The sequence below is a fragment of the Bidens hawaiensis genome, unplaced genomic scaffold, assembly GCF_021521415.1.
Source record: "Bidens hawaiensis isolate Kalapana, Puna unplaced genomic scaffold, B.hawaiensis_p1.1 tig00017578_1, whole genome shotgun sequence".
NCBI classification, from domain to species: domain Eukaryota; kingdom Viridiplantae; phylum Streptophyta; class Magnoliopsida; order Asterales; family Asteraceae; genus Bidens; species Bidens hawaiensis.
This window is the reverse complement of record NW_027492661.1, coordinates 108799-133081: the sequence shown is the minus strand read 5'-3', so window position 1 is coordinate 133081 and position 24283 is coordinate 108799. Positions and strand designations below refer to the sequence as shown.

The 24283-nt window shown below is 40.9% G+C and overlaps 3 protein-coding genes across 3 annotated transcripts; all 3 read right to left on the bottom strand.

Moving 5' to 3' along the window:
• Nucleotides 1-370: 370 nt before the first annotated feature.
• Nucleotides 371-2899, bottom strand: LOC143554294 (FT-interacting protein 1-like). Its single transcript, XM_077044085.1, has 2 exons — nt 2873-2899; nt 371-2798 (listed from the first exon to the last, which is right to left on the bottom strand). The coding sequence occupies exon 2, from the start codon at nt 2782-2784 to the stop codon at nt 415-417; it is 2370 nt and encodes a 789-aa protein (XP_076900200.1). The 5' UTR covers nt 2785-2798; nt 2873-2899; the 3' UTR covers nt 371-414.
• Nucleotides 2900-4322: 1423 nt separating this feature from the next.
• LOC143554301 (polygalacturonase inhibitor-like) lies at nt 4323-6170 on the bottom strand. The gene is made up of 2 exons (XM_077044091.1): nt 5491-6170; nt 4323-4676 (listed from the first exon to the last, which is right to left on the bottom strand). The coding sequence occupies exons 1-2, from the start codon at nt 6124-6126 to the stop codon at nt 4323-4325; spliced, it is 990 nt and encodes a 329-aa protein (XP_076900206.1). The 5' UTR covers nt 6127-6170.
• A 985-nt stretch (nt 6171-7155) lies between these two features.
• On the bottom strand, nt 7156-10734 carry LOC143554293 (uncharacterized). Its single transcript, XM_077044084.1, has 5 exons — nt 10010-10734; nt 8676-8760; nt 8430-8599; nt 7575-7840; nt 7156-7497 (listed from the first exon to the last, which is right to left on the bottom strand). Exons 1-5 carry the CDS (start codon nt 10386-10388, stop codon nt 7321-7323), a joined length of 1077 nt encoding a protein of 358 aa, XP_076900199.1. The 5' UTR covers nt 10389-10734; the 3' UTR covers nt 7156-7320.
• Nucleotides 10735-24283: the final 13549 nt, after the last annotated feature.

Genomic DNA, 24283 nt, shown 5'->3' with positions numbered 1-24283 from the left:
TCCATTGTTTACCAATCCACTAGGGTCGGTATCAAAAGAACCGGTACAAAATTCGCAAAAAATGAGTACTCGTATCAGTATTGAAAATGTTCAATATGGTATAGTACCGAAGACAAAAAATTCGATAAAATAGAAGGTACCGAATCATACCGTACCGATCCGGAAACCTCAACATGTTGTACCTAAGGTACTCAGTTCGGTACCGTACGACTGATGAGCACCAAATTCGATCAATCCGATTTCGGGCTTTCAACAAGATACCAGTAAGTGTGTGTGTGGCAACTCATATCAAACCAATCACATGTTAATCCTGAATGATAGTGAACAAGATACTACTTATTTTAATGTATATAAACTCAAACATAATATAAACAAAACCATGAAACCAAACCAAAACAATAAAACACTGATCACTCAAAGCATACTATCAGCCTTAGCCGGTAACCTCCTGAAGAAATTACTCGGCACCGAAGGCATCTTACTCCGAAACCTAGGATGCCTCAACACAAACAACCCGGCCACCAACACAACAATCCTAAACGGCGTCACGTACAACGCCACCGCCACAACCAAACAGAAAAACACAAACAAACATGTCGCCCGAGGATCCCTCCAGCTCAAAAGCGCCTGAAACCGCTCCCCTTGCGTCGCTATGTCCCCAACAACCGTTTGTATCCGCCCCGCCACGCTCCGAAGCCGATCATACCGCATCCGCGTCACATTCTGCGCTTTCGACGACGGGAACGTGTCGAATTCTTCGTCCAGCTCGTCCGGTTGCACCGCTTCCGCCCATGACATTTTAGTGTCCATGTGCGGAGGGTGTCTGGGACGTGATCGAAAGTTCCATATTCCGATTAAGAACATGTAGAGAAATATCGTAGGGAGGATCAGTTCCGGAAAACAAACTAATATGAAGAACAATACATGAACCAAAATCGTAGTAATCGGGTTCTTCCAGTTGCTAACGTCCCCGAGCCATTTGCTCATCGATATCGCACCCGAAAAAACCGAAACTATACGAAAGAAGTTAGCTTTGCTTCTTCTCATACTCCACATGTGAGAATCCACGTCTAGCATGTACTCCACCACTTCTTTTCTTAGTGGCGGTTCGGCTCGACCCAGCCGAATCGCCACAATATTCATAGCCTGATACCTCAGGCTATCGAGCTGGTGTATGGTTAGCGGGTGTTGGTAATGCATTTTGGGCAGTAATGGTTGGGTGTATAAATAGATCATGTTGGCTAAAGATAAGCATGTGAACCGAAACGCTAGTTGTAACTCGCCGGTTTTTTTTAACCCGGATGGTTGTAACACAAGAAGCGGATACGAATGCGTGTAGATTCGATCCGTTTCCAGTGTGGATAACCGGATTCTTATTTTGCCGATGCGAGCATCTTTAACTGTCGCCGCTTGTTCACCGCCTAAATGCGAGTTATCAAACACGCCTAAAGTGACAACCGTGCACGGGTCGTATACTTCCCACGTGTACTGCTCGTTCCATTTCGGGTTAAAGTTATCGAGTATGGTTCGGGTTCTAACCCATTTTTGACCGTATTTAGCGACACAATACGCGTCGGTTGTTTTCTTCCCGTCTTTCGTTTTCATTCCTTGCAACCCTTGCGCGCTTAATATCCCGATCTCGAGGATCCCGATCGCTTTTTTCCATAGTTGACGCGCCGTGGGGCGTTGATCGCTAATGTACATAGTGGACTCGTCTAACACATGGTACCCGCCATCGAGTGAGGCCCGAAGGTGAATTCGGGTTGAGAACTTAAGCTCCATTCTTCTTTCGCCTTCTAACAAACCGAACCCGAACTGTTCAAGGTTAAACCATCGGGAATGAACGGCCCGGTGGTCTAACCGTTTTTCGAACACGTTAAGCGGCAAGACAAGTCGACCCACGGTCTCTTCTTTCGACCCGGCTTTGTTCTCGAGTGTAAGCACTAACGACTCTTCAAACGGCTCGGCTGCGACAAACACCAAATCTTCGTTCCACAACGGGTTCGTGGTCTTCGTTGCGGATAATTTGGTTTTGAGAATCTGATTCCCGAGTTGCGCTTTGACGAAAACTTGAGGCGGTTGCGATTTATCTTCGCTTTCGACATCGTGTGCTTCGATCACATTCACCCGAAGGTACCAAAGTTTAGGCGAAACATAAACCTTTGACCTCACACTATACACACCCTCCCCATGAACCGTAGCCGCATCCGAATGCCACGCTTCCGAAAACGCCTCGTCCGCTTGCGTTCCCATCCAAACCGCAAGCATTATCTCTCCTTTGTGCTTTTTGTCACCCCTTCGGTCCTCTAACCGGTACCATTGTGGCGCTAACGGGCTATCGGGTGGGACCCGCGTCGGGACTTCATTCATATCAAACACTACCTTCCCTAAATAATCATCTCGTGCGATCATATCTTTATCTTTCACATAAACTTCAAGAACCGTCGATTGGATCTTATCTTTCGAGAACGCGAACACTTGTTTCCATTCGGCATAAGTTCGTTTTTCGAAGTGTTGCGTTTTTCCTTTATAGTTCCCAAGTTTAACCTCAACGTACGGGTCACAACTTGCGGTTAACGGGTTTATGGGAAGATCACGGGCCTTCACGACCCGAACATAAAGATAATACATTTGTTCCACGAGGTCGTAAGTGCTTGTGACTCTGTCACTGCTTATCCAACCACTACCACCCCGTACGCCACCATGTGGCCACCGCTCACCTAGCTGTGGCTTCGTGTCCTTGATTTTGTAGTCATCCGGTTTTGCAGCTGGTTTAGAACCCATATTGTGTTATCCTCCTAAAAAAAACAAAGCTAGTTATTGTTTATGAAGATAATAAATTTGTAAGTAGCATTTATGTAAAGATGAGTACCTATTGCAAAATTGTGTACAATTTTAGTATTCTTTTTGGTTTATGTAAACTGAAACATATGATGTGAACTCAAGCTTTGTAGTTGTTGCTTGTGAATCTTTGCCTTTTGTGTAATATGAGACCATTGAAAATGTAGTGGAAGGAGAACCTAGTTAAAGTTGTTTTATTTAGAAGCCACATTGTAAATTGATACCTTTCTTAATATTTAGTCTATGGCTTTTTATGTATAATCATTGATATAAAAAGTCATACAGCATATTATTATATTTACATAAAAATTGTGACAAAGTTAAGCTTTTTAAAGTTATAATTTGACTAATAATTATGGTGTGCTAGAACAAAAGTCCAGACTAGCTAGCCAGAAGATGAAACGTTGTCTCTTTGGTGATACAGTTTATTATAAAATGAAGAAAAGCAAAAGCAGTGGTATGTAGAAAGATGCTAATTTAATCTTTATTCTCTCCTTTATATATATATACCAGTTTTCCATTGCAGCATATATTCTCAAGATAAACTCAACTTTCACCTTTATTCTTGGTGTTGATATTGTCTCTCACAGACTCAAGAAGGGGTAGAGGACGACCGAAATTAACCTGGGATGAGAGGATTAGGCGTGATTTGATAGACCTAAACCTCTCCGAGGACATGGTTGAGGATAGGAATTCGTGGAGAAGTAGAATTAAAGTTAAGGATTTTTAGAGAGAATTGAATATCTTAGGGCTTAGACTTAACTTATTTATGTCACATACCATAATGGTATTTCCCTTACATATATTATTATTATTATTATTATAATTATTATTAGCTTTTATATAGCTGTTAAACTGTGATCTTATTATTAATATTATTATAATTAGTATGTAATCAAGCACCATGACATTTATATTTGACACGTGTACATCTGTGAGTTTTATGAGCGTCAACGGATGTACAAGATTCTCACATTCACGAACTACAGTTAGAAGAATTTGACATTAATTTTAGAATAATGAAGATTGTGACCAAATGTGGAATTGAAACAAACTCTTTGAATGAATATGTAGTTTTGTTACGCGATTTTGTTGGATAAATTTTTGTTTGAACATATTTGTTTTTTTACGTTAATTGATTATGTTTTGTTTGAATGAATGTGATCAAAACGTTTTATTTTAATGTTAGTTATTAAATTTATGGCTTCTCATCTTCATATTTGAATGTTAAGTATTTTACAAGAATATAGTAAATAATAATGTCATCCAAACATCATAGGCCTAAATTAAATGTTTGATCAATCATTTAATTAAGTAATAATGCATAACTTAATCAAAAGTTGACCTCCATAACAAATAACAAATCAGTACCTGAATGTTTTAGCTAATTTTGATTAATTTCTGCAACAAACTAAAAGTACACAAGTAATGAGGAACATAAAACAGATACAACAACTAAGTTAAAGAAGGTGTTGATGATTTCAAAGGCATGCAGTCAATGGAAACCCGCACAAGCATCGGTTATGAAAGTAAGCTGTGTTATCATAGTTCTGCAACCTCCCACCAACCGGAATCTCACCGCACAGTCTGTTATAGCTCACGTTCAATGCCTGTAGTTTTAGGCTAGTCAATGCCTCAGGCAAATTCCCATATATACTGTTGTGGTTCAAGTCCAACACTGACAAGCTAGCCGGAAACTCATTCATCGCTGAGAAATTAAACTCGAACATGTTTCGTGAAAAGTCAGCTGTTTCGATGGTCTTGTTGGTACCAAAAAAGACTGATAAGTCTCCTTGCAGCTTGTTTCTGGACAAGTCTAACCAAGTAAAGTTTACCTGCGCACTACCCGAACCAGAATAAAATAACATTGCCAACTGAACCGTCCAAACAGAAGAATGCGGCCGGTTTGAAATATATACAGTCCGGTTCACTGTTCGATTTTAACAGTTTGCGACTTCGAACCGACAGTTTTAGCCGGCAGCAGCCGTTTAACATCTATGATTTAATATTTAATTATTTTTACCTTAGAAATGTAAAGTTATCTGTATGTATATTATTCATAGATAATCCTTATGATTCTTATAATATAATCCAAAACTATGCCTTAAGAAAAGTATTCCTTTTTCTAAAACCGCAAAAACCAAAGAGTCAAATATAAAACCGTGAAAACTGGCCCATTTAGGGTTATATTTTTTTCTCTCGGGTGTAATGAGCCTGTCTGGCTAAAGGTTTGAATCGAGACGAACTTAAACGATCTCGATCTCGAGACTAAAAATAAGTTTGTTTAACAGACGAGACGATCCCATGCTTCGCTTATTGAGCTTGAGCTGACTTGTGAGCATAAACCAGCCTATTATTTATATTAAATATATATTTAATATATATTTTTTTATAATAATATATATTATGTTATACTATACATTTATAACTATATGTATAAAATAGCTATAAATGTATATATATCGATTAATAGACTATAGCCCGAGCCGAGCTCGGACTTTATAAATAGAGCTTGAAATGAGTCGAACTCGAGCTCGGCTCAACTCGTTTACTCTCCTACTTAAGCTCGGTTTAAAATTTTCGTCAAAACGAACAACCATAATGGTAACTTATATGTACTTTTGTGTGCCTAGAGTCGGCCTTATTAACCTGAGCTAGCGATTTGGGTACAGTTCCGGTCAGCAGATTATGAGACAAATAAATGGCTGGTACTTTTCCTGTGATGTTCCCAAACGAGTCAGGAATGGGCCCGGTTAACTCATTCCGGTCAAGGTGAAGGCTTTCAAGATTTGGAAGCGTAGCGAGCTCTGGCGGGATAGAGCTGTTGAAATTATTATAGGACAAATCGAGTGTGGTTAAGGTTTTGAGTTGGCTGAGAAAAGAAGGAATGGGACCAGAGAGATTAGTCCAGCTGATGGTCAGTGTTTTGAGGTGGGTGAGCTTAGTGATTGTTGCGGGTATTTGGCCGGTGAGGTTGGTTAGTTTACGAAGGATGAGCGTTTCAAGGTACGGGAGATTGCCAATGGTGTCGGGGATGGTGTCGGAGATGTCACCAGAGAAGATGGTAAGGGATTTGATACGGTCGTTGTAAGGGTCGCATTCTACAAAATGCCATTTGCAGCAGTCGGAGCTGCTGGTCCACGTGGCCAACACGTTTGGGTTACCGAGGGAGTTTTTGAGTCGAAGGAGGGTAATTTGGTCTTTTACGTTGCAACTTTGCGATAGAGAAAGAGGGAGTGTTGAGCATAGAAGGACAATGGTGATGGTGAAGAAAGAGGTCTTCATCTTTGCATGACATGTAAACTAAAAGAATCCTATTTATAGATAGATATTCAGAGGTGTGCACACTAAAGAGCTATGTAGATTAACTAGGTTGTGCAACGGTATTCAAGCAAACAATGATTTTTTATAATATGCAACAAAATGTATGATCCTTGTAATTTATACTATTAAATATAACATGCTTTTCTTTCCTTGAGTAAGGTATATATTTTTAATTTCTTTGATGTTTATGACTATACATACATCCATGACTATGGATTTGTTCATGTTTATGTTTAATTGTTTAAACGATTAATGTATTATTCGACTTTTATACGGTCTTATGTCTTCTTGATTTTTTTAAATGATCAGGACTCTATCGATTTGAACAGTAAACCAGTAGAATGGACAGGCTTTTAAACATATACATTCTCAATTAACATGCTAATGACCAACAAAATCAGACCACCTAAGCACCATCAAACTATCTTGTGACACTAATTTACATCTCTAATGTAGGCCATAGGACCGATTGGCGGGCATGACAAACTAAACCAATAAGGTTAAATCAAGTGATTACTAATTACTAGAATATGAAATCAAACTATTTAAACAACCTCACCGTGTTATAACAATATGTTATAACGCCATGCTAACAAATTACCGGCCACATGTGATCCAGTCATCAGTTTTCTGGTTTATTCCATAACCAGACATGAAGGACCAGCTGGACATGTTAACATGACCTCGGCTAGCCCGTTCAACACCAACCGTGCAAGCAATATCTGTCTATAAATCTTGGTATACACAGAAATACAGACTGCATAACCTTCTGGGTTGCCGGTTATCTATCTAAATCTTTGGCCCTTCATGTCCAGTTATGTATCGCTTTTCTACAAAATTTGAGACCTATAACCTGACCATGGGTACTTGGTTAGGCTGGCACGGTTCAAGCCACTGGTTTCTACCAAGCCCAAGGAAGTAAAAACTAAGTCTAATTGTCTAAGTGCCTAACTTATATCATATACAATGATGCACGTATATATATTATCAAATGTTGAACGAACAACGATATGATGATGGTGACACGGTTGTATCAGAAAATGCAAAACAATCATTGCAGAATTAAATCATATAATGAAATAAAAGATGTACAGCTGTATCAACTTTACAGGAAGTCACAAGGGTTAGTTAGCAGCATCTTCTCATTATGCTTAATCAATTAAGAGATTCCTTCCACTTTAATCGGTTTAACCCATCCTTAATCGCTCTACGAAACTCACCGTTATGAAGAATAAACGAAGACACATGCCCACCAGTCACCCATCTCACTTCCGATCCCGGCCAAGCTCTTTGGACCTCCAACACCGAGTGCCTAGGGATGTATCCATCATCCTAACAAACCAAATACAATATTAATACATAAAATGACCAAAATGCATTTACATTATAAACAGGTAACTGGTACTTACAGTAGCAGCAACGAGAATAACGGCATTTGGGTTTTTGGGAATGGGAAAGCGCGTGACATCAGTGAGGGACAAAACATGTCTCATGTGCTCTTGTACTTCATGAAGTGTCATGGCAGTAGAAATATCTTGTCTTAATGCGTCCCATGCAGTTGCATGCTTCAATACACCTTCACAAAATGCTACAACAGCCGAGTGTGGAGATAAAAACGGGAATGTAGCAATCGGTGTAGGATGTAACGATCCAACCATCGCTGCATGTACTCCACCTAAACAGAATCAAATTTTAAATGCCATAAAAATCTTGACAAGTATACTTAAAATTTTGAGTGATTCTCATTAAAGTTTGTTTAACAAACGAACATGACAGTTTTTTTGTTCATTTTGTTAAAACGAACGTACACGAACACATGTCTCAATCATTCATTTATATCGTTCATGTTCTTTTGGTTTATACATTCATTGAGAAAATTTATGTGCCTTACAATTCAGTAGTTTTATATGATTTAAGTATCACAAGTACAATTTACTATTTTACTGTAGTTTTTAATACTTCAGGTCCAACATATTGATGTTCATGTTTACTTTTAGTTTTTGCTCAGTTATGCTCGCTTATCAATGCTCAGTTATGTTCGTTCGTTTGTGTTTGTTCACGTTCGTGAATCGTTAATATTACTATTAACGAACAAACACAATCGCACACGCTCATTTCTTAACGAACAAACATGAACAAGGACCTTTGTTCGTTTAATTGTCCCTGTTCGATCGTTTGTTTGGTTAAAGTCAGAAGAACGGACACGCTGTTCAATTCGTTTACAAGCCTATATGAAAGTGTAGACAATAGAATTGAAAAGATACCCATGCTTAGACCACAAACGCCCATTTTCCCGTAACCCGCGTCAGAATCTAACCAATGTAGAAGACTGCGCGCTTCTTCAATTGTGGTTCTTCCTAATAAAAGCAAGTCACTCACACACAACAGTTTTGACCCGCTTTGCAGAAATGGCCGCCTTTGTCCATAAAACGGGCTGTATGGTATTAAAATAGAGTTAAAGAAAATAATATGTGTGCACTTGAATCAGTTATGGCTTTGATTATTATTACCTCTCGAGAACCATGGTTGCTATATTTTCCTTCAAAAGTGGCCCACCAAGACGTAACCTTCGCTCAAAACTATGGTCCCCCGTACCTGAAATATAAGCAAGGGTTCATAACCATCAACAATAATTCAGCAACCCAAAACATTACAGAAATAATACATGGTGTCTATCTGCTAAGAAAAACTAACAAACATGTGTAATAAGGTACGAGTTTGGGGAATGAGACGGGGCAGACCTTACCTCTATCCCAAGAGATAGAGAGACTGCACCCAAAAGAAATCCCCGACTCAACAAAGCTTTAGTTTTTCTTTTTTGACATACAAAAAAATAACATAATGTGCATAGTTGCATACTAGTAGTAGAAGAGATAAGAAAGGAAGACGACAGAAAAGGGACAGAAAAAGAGAAGATAATCCACCTAGAAAGTAACTAACGAGGAAGACGAAGTCATGACACCTAGACAATCCACGACAAATCTACACTCCTTCCTAAGAATCCATAACCTTTATCCAACGTCTCAAAAACTCCTGTCCCTGATCATGTCCTCGAAGATGCACAAGTGTACCAAAGCCTGCCTAATCTGCTCCTCCTCCTATCAACTGTAAGAATCTCCACACTTCGTATCGGTGTTGTCTTTTGCGTCCTCTGCACATGACCAAAACCATTTCAATCTCCCTCCTTTATTTTATCCGCTAAGATACAGTTTGACAATTTAAATGGAAGTCAACCAGCCTGAAATCTGAATGTCCATGCAACTTTTATTTACTAACAAGAATATTGGAAGATAGAACTTCCGTGAGCCTCAAGATTGTGAATTTGATCAACTTGGCATCATAGATACAACCATTTATGTTGGTCCTTTACTCCCTTTCAATTAATAGTTTCATCAAGCCACACAAGTCCATTCTTATGCTTTAAAACAAGCATCTTGCTATTTATCTCTTAGGCTTAGAGAAACCAAGATTGGTTGTTAATGGTGCCAGTTACTCAAAACGGCATCATTATTAGTGGCAACAATCTTTAAAGTATAGCTCGCTTTTCCCATTAAGTATATTTTTGGTATCACATATCTAGGTGCAGCTATATACCAACTAGCCTTGAATAAATCCATCAATTAAATCTTCCTTTCACTATACAAACCTAAGAACTTATTGACTGAATTGAATGAACATGCTTGTTGTGCTTTTAATGTTTCTACTTCTAACACCAAGATCAAGTACTACAATATCATAAAACAACACATATATGTTCCACTATAAATAAACAAACTAGTAACCTAATCCAATCATAGTATCATACCCAATAAAAGTATAAAAAATTAAACTTTTTATAATGTACCTGCAAGATGAACAACACAAGCCATTTTATGAGGTGGCACAAACTTAGGGGCAAGAAAAGCAACTCTAGCAATGTGACTTTCAGGAGGCAATGCATTAATAATCTGTTCATCACAAGGAGTCTTAAAAACCCCTTCTCTCAAGCAAGCATTTTTAGTCACCCAAACAGTTTTCCACATCGGTTGAATCAATCTTGGAGGCCAGTTCTGTCCTTCAGCTGCAGCTGGAAATATCTGCTTAATAGTTTTCTCTAAAAGATCAAGTTTGGGCCCACCCCAACCTCTAGAAAAGAATGGTGGGCTTATCTTTGTTCTGTGCATAAATGCACCATATACATGGTCCAATACATAGTGAAGCATCTCAATCTTTATTGCCACCATACCCAAATCTTGAAATCGAATAATAATAATAACAACAAATTTCTAGAAAAATTTTGAACTTTTATTGATTTACATCAATTTGGAAGCAGACCCACCAATCAGAAGATGTGAATTGACATAATTAATAGATTAATTGCATCAATTTTACGTTTTGGTTCGGGTTTTGAGCAAATTGGATAAATTTGAGAGAAACCCAGATGAGAAATTGAGTGAAATAGAAGAGGCTGAGTGGATTTGAAGGGATTATGATTTGGAATTGAAAGCAATAGAATTTGAATATATGGTTGGAGAAATTGATGGGAGAAAAAGAAAGAAGGTGGAAATTGAGGAAACTGTGGGCGAGGATATACAGGGTGGATTGGAATCATTGGATAATTCATTTTTTATTTTGGGTGGTTTATTTGTTGTATTTTTATATTAATTTTTAGAGCTAATGACCATTTTCGTCCCTGTGGTTTGCTACTTTCGCCACTTCAGTCCAAAGTTTTTAATTTTGTCAATTTAGTCCTCATAGTTTTAAATTTTAGCCAATTACGTCCCATCCGTCTAACAGCATCCAGCTATGCCGTTAGTTTAAGGGTATTTTTGTCTTTCTCCTTTTAATTTTGAGTTAATGGTCATTTTAGTCCCTGTGGTTTGATATCTTTGCCAATTCAGTCCAAAGTTTGAAAATTTGTCAATTTAATGTTCAGTTTAATTCAGTTTTTTATATTTTTTATGTTTTTTGTTTATAACCCTAAAGAGCATAATTCAAGCCCAAAACCATCGAGCAACCTCAAATACTGGTATGCATTTACTCTGTTGACAACAGTAATCATACCCCCCCCCCCCTTATATTTAGTTTCTAGACATTTCCTAAAATCTTCTCCATGGTGGAATTCAATGGTAAAGTGGTCAAGGTAATTCCCTGAAATCGAATTATACACAAAAAACTAAAAATTGTTTTGTTGATTAATGTATAATAGTTGATTACGACCTAGATTTTCGTTATGATATGTTAATCTCTAAACCCTAAATATTATGCATTCATCAAAGAAACGATTTTTAGTTTTTTCCGTACAATTCGGTTTCACGGAATTGCTTTGACCACTTTACCATTGAATTCCACCATGGGGGAGAGTTTAGGAACCGTCTAGAAACTAAATACGAGAGGAGGGGGTATGATTACTGCTGTCGACAGAGTAAATGCAGACTTGTTTTGGGCTTGGATAATGCTCTCTAGGGTTATAGAAAAAAACTGACTTAAATTGACAAAATTTCTAACTTTGGACTGAATTGGCAAAAGTATCAAACCACAGGGACGAAAATGACCAATAACTCAAAATAAAAAGGAGAAAGACAAAAATACCCTTAAACTAACGGCATAGCTGGATGCCGTTAGACGGATAGGATGTAAATGGCTAATATTTAAAACTATGAGGACTAAATTGACAAAAATACAAATTTTGGACTGAAGTGGCGAAAGTAGCAAACCACAGGGACGAAAATGGCCATTAACTCTAATTTTTAATGTTTGATCTTATCAAAAGTAATAGATGTAGACCTAAAGTCAGTTTTATCAAATATTACAATCTAAAATTCTAAAATTGGTTGTGGCCATAGAGCACTCATTTTTACAAGTGAGAGATAGGGGTTTAAATCTCACTATCATCAATTTATATAACTAATTTATATGGGAGATATGAGAGATGACCATGGCTTGCTAGGGTTCGAGTCCTGATCTCACCCGGTTTTACCGGCCTGTGGTGCCATTTGGTGGGCGTGGGGTTCGGGTATTATCCGGTGAATCCCTTAATAGGTGGACCGCTAGGGGCTCCATTCGTCCGGACTAGTGGCTGGCTCGGGCTACCTTTAACCAATGGGGGGCCGTGTACAGAGCATCCAGCGTTACTTGTCGTTCCAAAAAAATCAAATATTATAATCTGGTTATAATAATATTATAAAAATACAGGGCTAGTGTTATAACACATGTCTTCTCCACATCAACTCATCAAGTTTTGGCTTATGACTCAAGACCTTACAAAATGAGATGGTGATTGGTGAGTTTAAATCCCTGTAATGTACAAAGTTATACAAAGTTAAGAGGATTTTAATGAAAATAAAATTTGTTTAAAAAAAAAGAGAGTTTTGGCTTATGAATCGATGATCAATTTCATTTCAATAAACATGTGAAAAGTAAACGCTATATTATTTAACTAGGTTAGGTAGAACAATTTTAACGCTATAAAAAATCAAAATTATATTAGATTAATTAAATAAAATGTTAAGATACAATTATAATTCACAAACATATAAATAACTCATAAATCTAAGATTTTATTGTATACGACGTTATGATATTTTGTATAGTTCAGCATATTACACTATTTGAATAATGAGAACAACAAATATGTCATAAATCTATAAATACTTATTATAAATTATATTTAAAGTTATATATAATAGGAAACATGTAATTACAATTATAATTCATAAAACTCTAATGGCTTGCATGTCCTTACAAACTTGGTTCACTTCACCCCACAAACATTGTTGGAGATTTTCTTTCGCTAGGTCGTTCACAAATTTATGTTTAAAATAGTACCTGCAAGTTCAAAATGTTCAAAAATCTAAATAGAGATCATAATGAAAAATGTTTTTATATCAAGAGTATACTATCTATACTATATATAATGTATGAAAGAGGGCAAATTAAGACACTTTAGATTTAAGGGATTTACAAATTATTCAAGATATGATACAACCTTTAGTACATCTAGAGCATGGGCAAACTTGTCCACTAAAAAGTTAAATGCGGTTACTTAAGTAATATTTACAACATTAACCCCTTCACTTTACTTAATTTTTGTAAATTTTAAAATTTGTTACAACTATGATCCTTGATCTTTCACTCTTGGATGTGACTTTTATTTTCATTTTTAACTCAACTTCCCTCGTGATTTTTAAACATTAATAACTTTTTCATGCGCTAATATTTTTTTAAAGAAATTACAGAATAAAAACGAGCATGTTTTTCTCTTTAATTTGACTATCATATTGTTATAGTTTTTTAAATTTAAAAAAAATAAAATTTTACGTAGAGGCATTTGCGATCTGGTTTGATTTTGATGGTTTTTAAATTAAACCGTGGGTTAAATCGTTATTAACCGGTTTTTGTCGTCGAAAACTGAAACGAACATTTGAAAAGGGTAAACGACCGGCCAAAAGTAAATGAAAAAATCAATGGTGAAATCAAACCAATGACCGGTTTGAACGTTTTTTGGTTTCAAATCGATCAACGAACACTCATAAACTTGTTACATAATTACAAAGATCTGTGTTTCTCGCTGCATCGCGCGGGCACTCGTCTAGTTTAATTGTTATATAGCAAAAACCTGCACCTCAATATTCTCAAAATAGATGCGTATCGTGATGTTAAAATATTGTAACTAAGAATTTCCAGGTTCTATGAAGTAATCGTGTTGATTTTGAAGTGTAAACTTTAGTCATTTGACTCAAAAGTCAAAACCATGCTGATTTTGAAATGTGATAAATATGAACATAAGAAAATAGTATAACTAAATGCCAACCAAATAGTCATGAAAATGAAGCTACCAATTGAGCATACAGTCTTTTTTTTTCGGTTGTTTAAACTAAAAACTATTATACTATAAAAATAAAAAATATGATCCCAAGGTACATATTTCAAATGAATTATATTAAAAACGATAAAAGTAATGGGCTTTAATATTTTGGGGGCATGTAATATTATGTACTAAGATTCATGATTTTAGATATGAAGAATTAGTACATAAATCAATAATGTAACAACAAACAAACAGAAAACAGTATAGAAAATCTTAAAACTAATGATGTGCTTTTGGACGCCTAGTTACTCATAATAATTACAAGCACCAAACTAAAAGAATAGAAATGTATAGTTACTTACTAATATCATGATCTTCAACACCTTTTAATTGCTTTACAAATCCTTCAACCTACACATATAAAGTCATTTCAGTCTAAGAAAAATAATAATATACTTTTGTAAAAACTTAACTAAGCAAATGAAAAAAAATAAGCTAACCTGTATGCCTTAGATGTTAAAAACTTTAGAGAAAATTTAATAATAATAAACTTTATATTATTGATATGCTAAACTTTTTTAATTTGTAATTACATAAAAAATCATATTAGTTGTAATTTGTAAGCCTGCAACTAGAGGTTCATAAATCGGGTTTTTTAAATACCCGGGTTTGGATATGAGCGGGTATTGGAAAATCGGGTATTGGTAATAACTTGGTAGGGTTCGGGTCCGGGTATTTGAATACCCTTTTTTCGGGTATTGAAAAAACCCTATTTGTGGGTTTTTTTGAGCTTTTTTCCGGGTATTTATCAGGTATAGATTGGATTTTTTAAAATGTTGCACTTTTTATGGATCTTTTTCGGGTATTTTTAAGGTATTTTTGGGGTATACATCGGGTATTTGAAATACCCGGTTTCGGGTATTGGAAAAACCCGGTTCCGGGTATGGAACCGGTTCGGGTTTCCGGGTACAAATCGGGTCCGGTTCGGCTTCGGGTTTTAGTACCGAAATGCATACCCTATCCGTACCCTACGGGTAGGGTCGGGTACGGGTTCGGGTATTAAAAACCCGGGTATTTAAAAAACCGGTTCCGGGTTTTTATTTCGGGTCTGGTTTCGGGTTCGGGTTTTTTTTCACCTCTGCCTGCAACACAAGGAAATCTTATTATCGCTTATGGGCCGAGAAACTACTAAGTGCATTGGGCTATGCAATTAACAGGTTACACACTTTACAGTTATGAAGAGGGCCCAATCCTAGCTTGCTAGCTCAGTTAGATGGGGAGAGTTAAGACTATTTTTTCACTAAACTTTAGACTTTTAGCAAAGCTCAAGTGTCACGGAGTTACCTCTCAAACTCCGTGTGGTGACATCAAGCTCTATATCAAGAACTTGAGCTAGAGCTTGGCTTGTTAGGCTATACGGCATGGCTCACTCCCATCATTCTTCACCATTCGTCACATTAGCTTTTCTCTATCACTCAACTTCATTATTCAAACCATGTTACATCATTTTCTAATATTCCGTTTCTTTATATTATTTAAAAACCAAAACTAATGAAAAGGAAAGGTGAAGAAACGTGGATCGACTCACTGGTAGACGATCTACTTTCCTCGGGTGTGATTATGCTATTTCACCGATGGTTCTCTGGGATCTGGATTCTTCCACCTACAAAATGAACAGCACCGTAAACTTACCCCTCAGAAAGGGACAGAGGGGTCCTCTTTGGGGTAACCCTCCGGTGTGAGAATAAGAATTTGTAGGAGAAGATAATAATCTGAGAGTAAGGAAGTTGGAGTGTATTGCTTAATATAGCTGAATACTGTGTAATAGGGCATACCTCTCCTTGTGGAGTTGATGTGGTATTTATAGTGCTAGGGTTTCCAATGATTGGGCTCAGACCCAATTAGGGCCTTTTTGGCCTCCTCCAATTGCTTTGCGCCACGTGTCCTTGGGACACCTGGTGCTTTTTCATTGATTATAATCACGTGGTAGCACATGGGTTTTGCTGAGTTGTCCACCTTTCATTGGCAGCTGTCAACATCAGCATATTCTTATTCCTTAAAAAGATACCTTCTGGAAGGTTGTCTGACGTGCACAATCAAGGTTGCCCTAATCCTGATTTGGATAAGGACGAGGTTGATTATGTGCATGTGTGATACGCGCCTATCCTGAGGATGCGCGAGGTCTTCTCTTTATTCTCACGCGCAGATGTTTCATGCGCAGATGTGATATGCACAAGCATGTGATATGCGCCACGCGCAGATGTGATATGCGTGAGCATATATGGTGCGTGAGCATGTGATACGCGTGAGCATATGTGATGCCTGAGCATATGTGATGCCTGAGCATGTGATGCATGAGCATATGTGATATGCGTGAGCATATGTTATATGCGCCATGCGCATAGGTTTTGGCTTTGTGCCTTCATAATGTCTTGATTTCAAGCCTCTTGTCTATATCTTGTGGGTTGACCCGCCTCGGTGTTGAGGCGGGTACATACCTCTTCAAGCCCCCCCAGTCTAATGTGTGTCTTGTCTCGCGCGAGCGAGGTAAGATAGATATTAGACTTAATAGTTTGCTCTTTTAATAGGGTTTGTCTTTTCTTCTTATTACTCATCGGTGCGCGAAATTCTATCCTTTTGGTTGAAAACGAATCGTCCCTGTACGTGGTTGGTTATTGCTGACATGCGTCAGTGATGGAGACGTGTCAGACTTTTCGTGTGCTCGAGGTGCTACAGTTGCCTTTCATGTCCCCTCACATAGTGTCAGGAACACGTGTCGCGCTTGCGTTGGTCCGTACCTGCGAGTGGTGGCGCGTGAACTCTGGCAGCACCTGTATCGTTTCTTTTCGTGTCCCCTCACACAGTGTCAGGGACACGTGTCGCGCTCGCGTTGGTTTACACCTGCGAGTGGTGGCGCGTGAAGTCCGATCAGTACCAAATTTTCTCTCTCCTGGGCCTATAAAAGCAAGCCCTTTTGAGTTTTTTATCCTTCATCTTCTTTATTGTTAATTCAAAGCTTTCCTTTCTTTCATTCTATTCCGATTACCTGTCTTCTGCTTCCAGATCTCTGTTCTTCAGAAGCATCCTTTGTCCGATTTTATAGTTGTATGTCTGATAGCTCAGACAACACAATCTCCCCCATCCATCGCCGTGTAAAATCGTTAGTGATGTCTACGTTGAAGAAGACCGGCAAGGGGAAGAGGGCTGCTGAGGCCTCATCGGAGGATGTAGGGAAGACCAAGACAGTGAAGAAGTGGGATGAGATCCCCTGCAAACTGAGGCAGTCCGATTTTGACAGCCTTATCGCCTCTCAGGGTTTTCTCCCTGAGTATGGCTGCATGCTGCCGGCGGCCGGGCAAACGGCGGCGGACCCGCCTACCGGCTATATATCCCTTTATTGCCATTTTTTCACCCACTGCAACCTTCGTCTCCCGATGACAAGGTTTGTGGGTGCGCTGCTTAGGTTTTATGGGATTCATATATCCCAAGTCCATCCGTTTGGACTCGTGCGCATGACTCCCTTTGAGTTCATGTGCAAATCTCAGCGCGAGGAGCCCACCTCTCGGCGCTTTCAGTTTTTTTTATAAGCCCAAGATCCAAGATTCTTGGTTCTCATTTATTCCTCGCAGTCAGAAGGTCAAGTGCTGCACTGTTTCATTCAAGAGCCTTCATGACTGGTCTGAGAGATTTTTCTATATCAGGGCTGGTGTGATCCCCATCCGCATGACCATGCGCGCGATCTCTTCTGCGCCTGCGGATGTGGGTGTCTTCAAGAACCCAACTGGCGCCTGGGTAAAAAAGTTGACTGCCGAACCATCCCCCGCCAAGAACATTTGCGAGGAGGCGCTGGTGGGGGTTGGTATGAGCAGGAGGTGGGCCGACAGCGCGACTGAGCCCGTTATCCAAGTTGACGGCTTGTGTAAGTTAATCTCATTGCCTTACTTCTGCGCGAATATAATTCGTTTTGCTGATATCATTTGACTTGTTTTGTGCAGTCAGCAAGGAGTATGTCCACGCCGCCTATGATGAGCATATGGAGGGTGGCTCCGTCGCGCTGGGCGCTGGGGAGGTTGGCTTCCCCGATCGCTTCGATGACATGTTCATCCCTGTTGATCTGGGATTTCTCTTTGACAGCGATGCGCCTGGTAAGCCTTTGTACTTATGCTTATGCCTTTATAATACCAGATTTGGCTAACCTTTCTGTTGCGTGTATTGTAGACGCGCTTGAGAACTACGAGCTGGAGCTCGCGGAAGAGGAGGAAGAGGAGGAGGCTGAGGCGCCCCAATTAAAGCGTAAGGCTAAAGGGAAAACTGGCGCAGGGGCCAGTAAGAAACAGAAGAAAGATGATGCCCCTGTTGTTCAGGATCCTCCTACTCAGGCGAAGGGACTTGAGAAAACCCAGGGGTTTATCACCAAGTTTTCCTTGTCTTCCCTGCCTCAAAAAGTGGGCAGACCTCCTGTCCACACGAGGTATGGTGCCACTACCTCCTCCCTTCGCGCGGCGGAAAAGGGAAGCGGCGTTGCGCCTGCCGTTTCCTCTTCGACAGGTATACTTTGCTTATCCTTTATGGTTCTATGAGCTTGATTCTGATAGAATTACTAATGAATCTTTGCTCACTCAAATGTTTGTAGAGCCGGCGACCTTGGTGGATCAACCTCAAGCGCAACAAGATGCCGAGGCTGCGCCGGAGGTCGCTTTGAAGTCCCCTGTTTTACCCTCAAAAAAGGGGAGAATGGACTTCATGGCGATGTTTGACTCGCGAACGGCGTTGCGCCAAGGTATGTATTGCGCTTTTATTTTCTGACTTTTTCCTTTTAGATCAAGTCATGAACCATTTATTTTTGTTGATTTTTTCATAGGAGTCATAGCTGGCGTACAAGCTGCTGGCGGCACTCCTGGCGCCGGTGCCAGCGCCGTTGGTTCTGCTCCTGCTCCTGCAAGCGCTGAATCTCCCCTCATCGGGATTACTAAGGAGCAGGAGGCCGTTTTACGCGCCGACCTGGCAGCGTCGAGACCTCCCTCACCTCCTCCTGCGCGCAGCCCTCCTCGCGAGACTGATTTTGGTTCAAGGTCGCAGGAGAAAAGGCATGTTTCAGAGGAGGATGAGGAGGTTCAAGTTGAAGGCTCCGACAGCAGCCGCGCCAGCCCTGCAGCGCCACGAGGTTTCGTGGCGCAGTCTTCTCGTGGGGCTGGCGCTGACTTTTCTGCTTCATCCCCGCAGGTATAGGTTCGTTTTTGCTCCGCTGCGCGGACTTCCATATTAGTGTTTTGATGACTTAGATCATTACTTTGTGTTTGCAGGAAGCCGATCACATTTACCGCCCGAGATGGAATATTACTGAGGACAGCTCATTTCAATCCATGGGTGTGTGTGAGGACTTCTGGGCTCATTCTGTGCCTCCAGCTGAAAGGAGGTTTCAGGAGGACCGCGCTCGCGATGACTTGCTCAACGATCATCTGTTTGCTGGGTCGGCTTTCTTTGCTGCCTCCCAAGAGCTTCGCTATGATTACGTAAAGGTACGTGATGCTCTTGCGGAAGCCAAGCAAGAGGCTAAAGTGTCTGCTTGGCATCTTTCTGATGCTCAAGAGAGAGCTGAGAAGCTCCAAGCAGAGCTCAGCGAGAACAGAGCAAGTGCCAACACCGCCTTCGTGAAGCGCGGGCATGAGCTACAGGCTGCGCGAGAGAAGCTACAGGCGGCCGAGGCGGACGCGACCAAGTACGTGCGTAGAGTGCGCGACTTGGAGCTTGATGCGGAGGCGCATGACCAAGCTCTCGTCCAGTCTATAACTGACAAATCATCATTGGAGAGTGAGGTTGCGTGCCTGAAGAAGGAGTTGGCGGCCGCGCGGGCCGAGAAAGATGAAGCCTTGGCGACGGCAGCGTCTAGCCAAGAAGCACTTGATGCTGCGCGAGCAGAAAAGGAAGAAGCCTTGGCGGCAGCAGCGTCCGACAAAGAGGAGCTGAAACAGACCAAGGAAACTGTTGAGTTGTTAAACTCTCAGATTCCTGCCCTCGAGACGACTGTTTCTTCTCTCGCGCAGGATCGCCAATGGCTAGTCTCACAGGGTATGACTCGTTGCGCTTATGCGATGAAATATTCAGACGAGTTTCAGGCCCTTGTGATGGATTGCAACGCTGGCTCGCGCTTGGTGGGTCGAGCTGAAGGGTTCAAGGATGGTTGTGAATATAGCGCACTGAAGAAGAACCCATCCGACTACCCTTACCAGCTCGACGTTGTCTTCGCGGATATGGCCGAGATGGGAGAGAAGTATTTGAATACTCCCATTCCCATCCTTGGGCAGGTATTTTAACCTTAATGAGATTACCTTGATTTATTTTCCAAGTCTTTTTGTACTCATATTTTTCCTTATGGTTTGCAGATATCCGCGCTTGCTGACCAGCCCGATCTCGGCGCGCTAAAGAAATTACTTGACGAGTGCGAAGGGGCTGGTGGCGGCGAAGATGGCACGGGGAATGCTGCCTCGGCTAGCGGCTCTGGCGTGGCCAAAGGATCCGCTCCTGACACTATTGTGATAGAAGACTCCATTCAGGACGAACAACTTGACTATGGTCAGTTTGGAGATGACGAGGAGCGGGTTGCGCCAGATGCTGAGGGCGGTGATGAGGATGATGAAGAGGCTGACGTCGACGTGGAGACTTGAGAAGCCCTTTTTTTTATTTGTAGTTTGTATCACATCATCTTGTAAACTTGTAAATTTCAATGCTTTGGAATGAAATTTTGTTTTTCCCTTATTCGAATCTTGCGCATTCCCCATTCATCTCTTTATATTGCATGTTTGCTTGTTGAATATAAGATATGCTTGCACGTTGAAATAAGAACAAGGTTGCAAAGAAATTATTATACTTAATCCTTGTCATATTGTAAGTGATTTTGCAATATCCTGACTATGTTGACACGTGCTTTGGCGTTTCATTATTCCTCTTTGGCGCGACGTTATCGCGCATTTATTATAGGGAACTATGAGTTTTTTAGCCTTTACGTGTCAGTATGTGTTACTCAGATATCCATTACAATTTCATGCGCGACCTCGACCTGAGACCTTAACAACTATGTTTTGGCATTTGCTTTGCCTTAGTTGTGCTTAGGTATTTTTATGGTCAGACTGCGCAGCATGTTGGATGGATGTAGTGAGTGATTTGAGCTAAGGCTCACATTATTGGGCTAAGGCCCTGAGCTAAGGCTCATATTATTGGGCTAAGGCCCTGAGCTAAGGCTCATATTATTGGGCTAAGGCCCTGACGTTTTAGAGTTAAGACTCGTTAACGCATTTGAGCTTGAAGCTCGCGCATGTATGTTTTACTTCGTTTTATTTTTGTTTTGATGTCAATACAATGTTGTCATATTGCTCAAAATTAATAAAGGGAAGTGTGAAACATGTATGCAAAAGGTAATAGAATCCACATTAAGAGAAGATAGCGCATATCATTATTCATAATGGCTTAAAAAGCCTTGATTACAAACTTGACAATTTTTACATGAAACATTTTCTGAGCTGTGCCGCGTTCCATGCGCGCGGGATCTTCTTTCCATTCAAATCTTTTAAAGCGTATGCGCCTTTTCCCAATTCTTCCGAGACTTGATAAGGTCCCTCCCAATTGGGGGACATCTTTCCCGGAGGTATCGCGCGGCTAGCTTCATTGTTTCGAAGGACAAAATCATTCTTCTTGAAGTGGCATTCTTTCACGCGCTGATTGTAATATTTTTCCAGTTTTTTCTTGTATTTGGCTTCACTGATGATAGCCGCCTCTCTGCGCCCTTCAAGTAAGTTGAGATCCAACCTCCTTTCGCGCTCGTTATCAATCTTGTTCATCATGAGCACTCTATGGGATGGGCATCCAATTTCTACTGGAATCATTGCCTCCGTTCCATAGGTTAGGCTGAACGGGGATTCGCCATTGCTGGTTTTGCTTAATGTCCTGTGCGCCCACAGGACATTAGGTAGCTCGTCGACCCAAGAATGGGATTCTCCCTCCAACCTTTTCTTCAGCCCATTTAGCAAGCTTTGGTTCGCGCGCTCCACTTGGCCATTCCCCTGAGGGTGGTATACCGAAGTGAAAATTTGGTTGATGCGCAATTCCTTGAGTCAGCTGGATATCTTCTTGTCAGTGAATTGTTTGCCATTGTCGCTCACAATTTTCATAGGAAGGCCAAAACGGCGTATGATGTGGCTCCAAATAAACTGCTTCATCGCCTCGGCTGTGATTTTTGCTAGTGGCTTGGCTTCGACCCATTTTGTGAAATAGTCTACTGCCACTACCAAAAATTTTACTCGCCCTTGCGCTTGCGGTAGGGGACCCACAATATCGATTGCCCATTTGTGTAAAGGCCATGCGGAGGTCACCGGAATCAAGTTGTTCTTTGGCCGCATGGTGTTTGGCGCATAGCTCTGACATGCTTTGCATTTTTGGATCTCTTTTAAAGCGTCCAAGTACATGCCTGGCCAATAGTAACCTGCGCTCATTGCCTTGGCAACCACCATGCGCGGGCCAGCATGTATTCCACAGATTCCTTCGTGTATCTCTCTGATCACATAGCTTGCTTCCTCAGCATCTAGGCATTTCATAAGCGGTCCAAGATAAGAGCGTCGATATAATGTACCATCAAGCAGTTCATAGTTCTGCGACTTGTGACTTATCTTCCTCGCCTGTGCGCGATTGTCCGGTACCTTTCCTTCCTTCAAGAATTCCATTATTGGAGTTATCCATGATGAAGGGGTTGTATGCGTTACAAGAACAGATTTCGCTCCCACCGACGGGTTGCTCATTACTTCTACCCTGACATCTTTGCCAAAGTGATCAAAGCTGGTTGATGCCATCTTGCTCAGCGCGTCGGCAGATTTGTTTTCACTGCGCGGAATATGAATGATTCTGAAGCAGTCAAATTGCTCGATGAGCTTTTTCGCCTGCTCTAGATATAGAGGCATGGGTTTCTCCTTGGCATCATAAAGGCCATTGACCTGTGCTGCTACCAAGTATGAATCAACATGGGCCTCTAGCTTTTTAACTCCGAATTTGTGCGCGATGCGCAGGCCAGCCAGCAGGGCTTCATACTCAGCCTCATTGTTGGTGCTCTTGAAGTCCAACCTGATGGCGTAAGTATATTCATGATTCTCTGGATCCACCAGTTTGAGGCCTGCGCCGGACCCCTCGTTGTTTGAAGCTCCGTCAGTGAACAATCTCCAAACATTTTCTTCATCATTGGCTCGCGGTGGGTCTACCTCGCGCTGAGCCTCTTCAATTTTTCCTTTTGGAATTTCCGCGATGAAATCAGCTAAGACTTGTCCCTTTATTGCTGGACGGGGCTTATAGGCGATCGTGTGCTCTCCTAATTCCAGCGCCCATTTTGTCAGCCTTCCCGAGAGCGCGGGACGCCGCAAGACTTGCTGGATGTTGTAACCAGTCAGAACTTCAATGGGATGACCATTGAAATATCTATGAAGCTTGCGCGACGCGTGTGTTAGTGACAAAACTAACTTTTCCATGATGGAGTAGCGCGTCTCAGGATCTGTCAGCACCCGACTCACATAGTATATTGGCGTTTGGATTCCCTTGCGATCCACCAACAATACTGCGCCGATGGCGCGCTCTCCTGCTGATAGGTACAATGTCAAAATTTCACCAGGAAGTGGAGCTGTGAGCGCGGGCAGATTTATCAAACATTCTTTTATCTCACTGAAAGCTTGCTCGGCCTCAGGAGTCCATTTGAATTGGCTTTTCTTTAAGCAATTTCTCAATGTGTTGACAAATGGGGTAGATTTGCTTGCATGGTTCGCTAGGAACCTGTTGATTGATACCAATCTACCATTCAGCTTCTGGACTTCTTTCATGGTGGATGGCGAGGGCATGTCAAGGATGGCCTCCACCTTTTCTGGGTTCACCTTGAAACCATCCTTGGTGACCATTACACCTAGAAATTTTCCCTCTTGTACGCCGAAAGTGCATTTGCTCGGATTGAGCTTCATGTTAACTTCCTTTAGGCGCCCAAGGGTTTCTTCGATGTCTTTGAGCATTTGTTTTTCCTCCCTGCTTTTGATCACCAAATCATCCACGTAGACTTCTAGGTTTCTTCCAATTTGCTCGCTGAAAACGGCATCCATAAGTCTTTGGTAGGTGGCTCCCGCATTCTTCAAACCAAAGGGCATTTTTGTGTAACAAAAAACACCCTTGTCGGTTCTGAAGGCGGTCTTGTCCTCATCTTGTGGTGCCATTTGAATCTGGTGATAGCCCTTGTAGGCATCCAGGAAACATTTGAGCTTGAATGGCGCCACGGAGTCCACCTTTGCGTCGATGTTTGGGAGGGGGTAA

Bases quoted from the DNA above. Each gene is read 5' to 3' on its own strand.
- LOC143554294 (XM_077044085.1), bottom strand. From the start codon at position 2,784: ATGGGTTCTAAACCAGCTGCAAAACCGGATGACTACAAAATCAAGGAC.
- LOC143554301 (XM_077044091.1), bottom strand. From the start codon at position 6,126: ATGAAGACCTCTTTCTTCACCATCACCATTGTCCTTCTATGCTCAACA. The intron at 4,677-5,490 runs GTTAATAAGGCC...GGTAGTGCGCAG, and splicing joins TACCCAAATCGCTAGCTCAG to GTAAACTTTACTTGGTTAGA.
- LOC143554293 (XM_077044084.1), bottom strand. From the start codon at position 10,388: ATGGTGGCAATAAAGATTGAGATGCTTCACTATGTATTGGACCATGTA. The intron at 8,761-10,009 runs GTACATTATAAA...CTTATATTTCAG, and splicing joins TTGTGTTGTTCATCTTGCAG to GTACGGGGGACCATAGTTTT. The intron at 8,600-8,675 runs GTAATAATAATC...AATACCATACAG, and splicing joins GCAACCATGGTTCTCGAGAG to CCCGTTTTATGGACAAAGGC.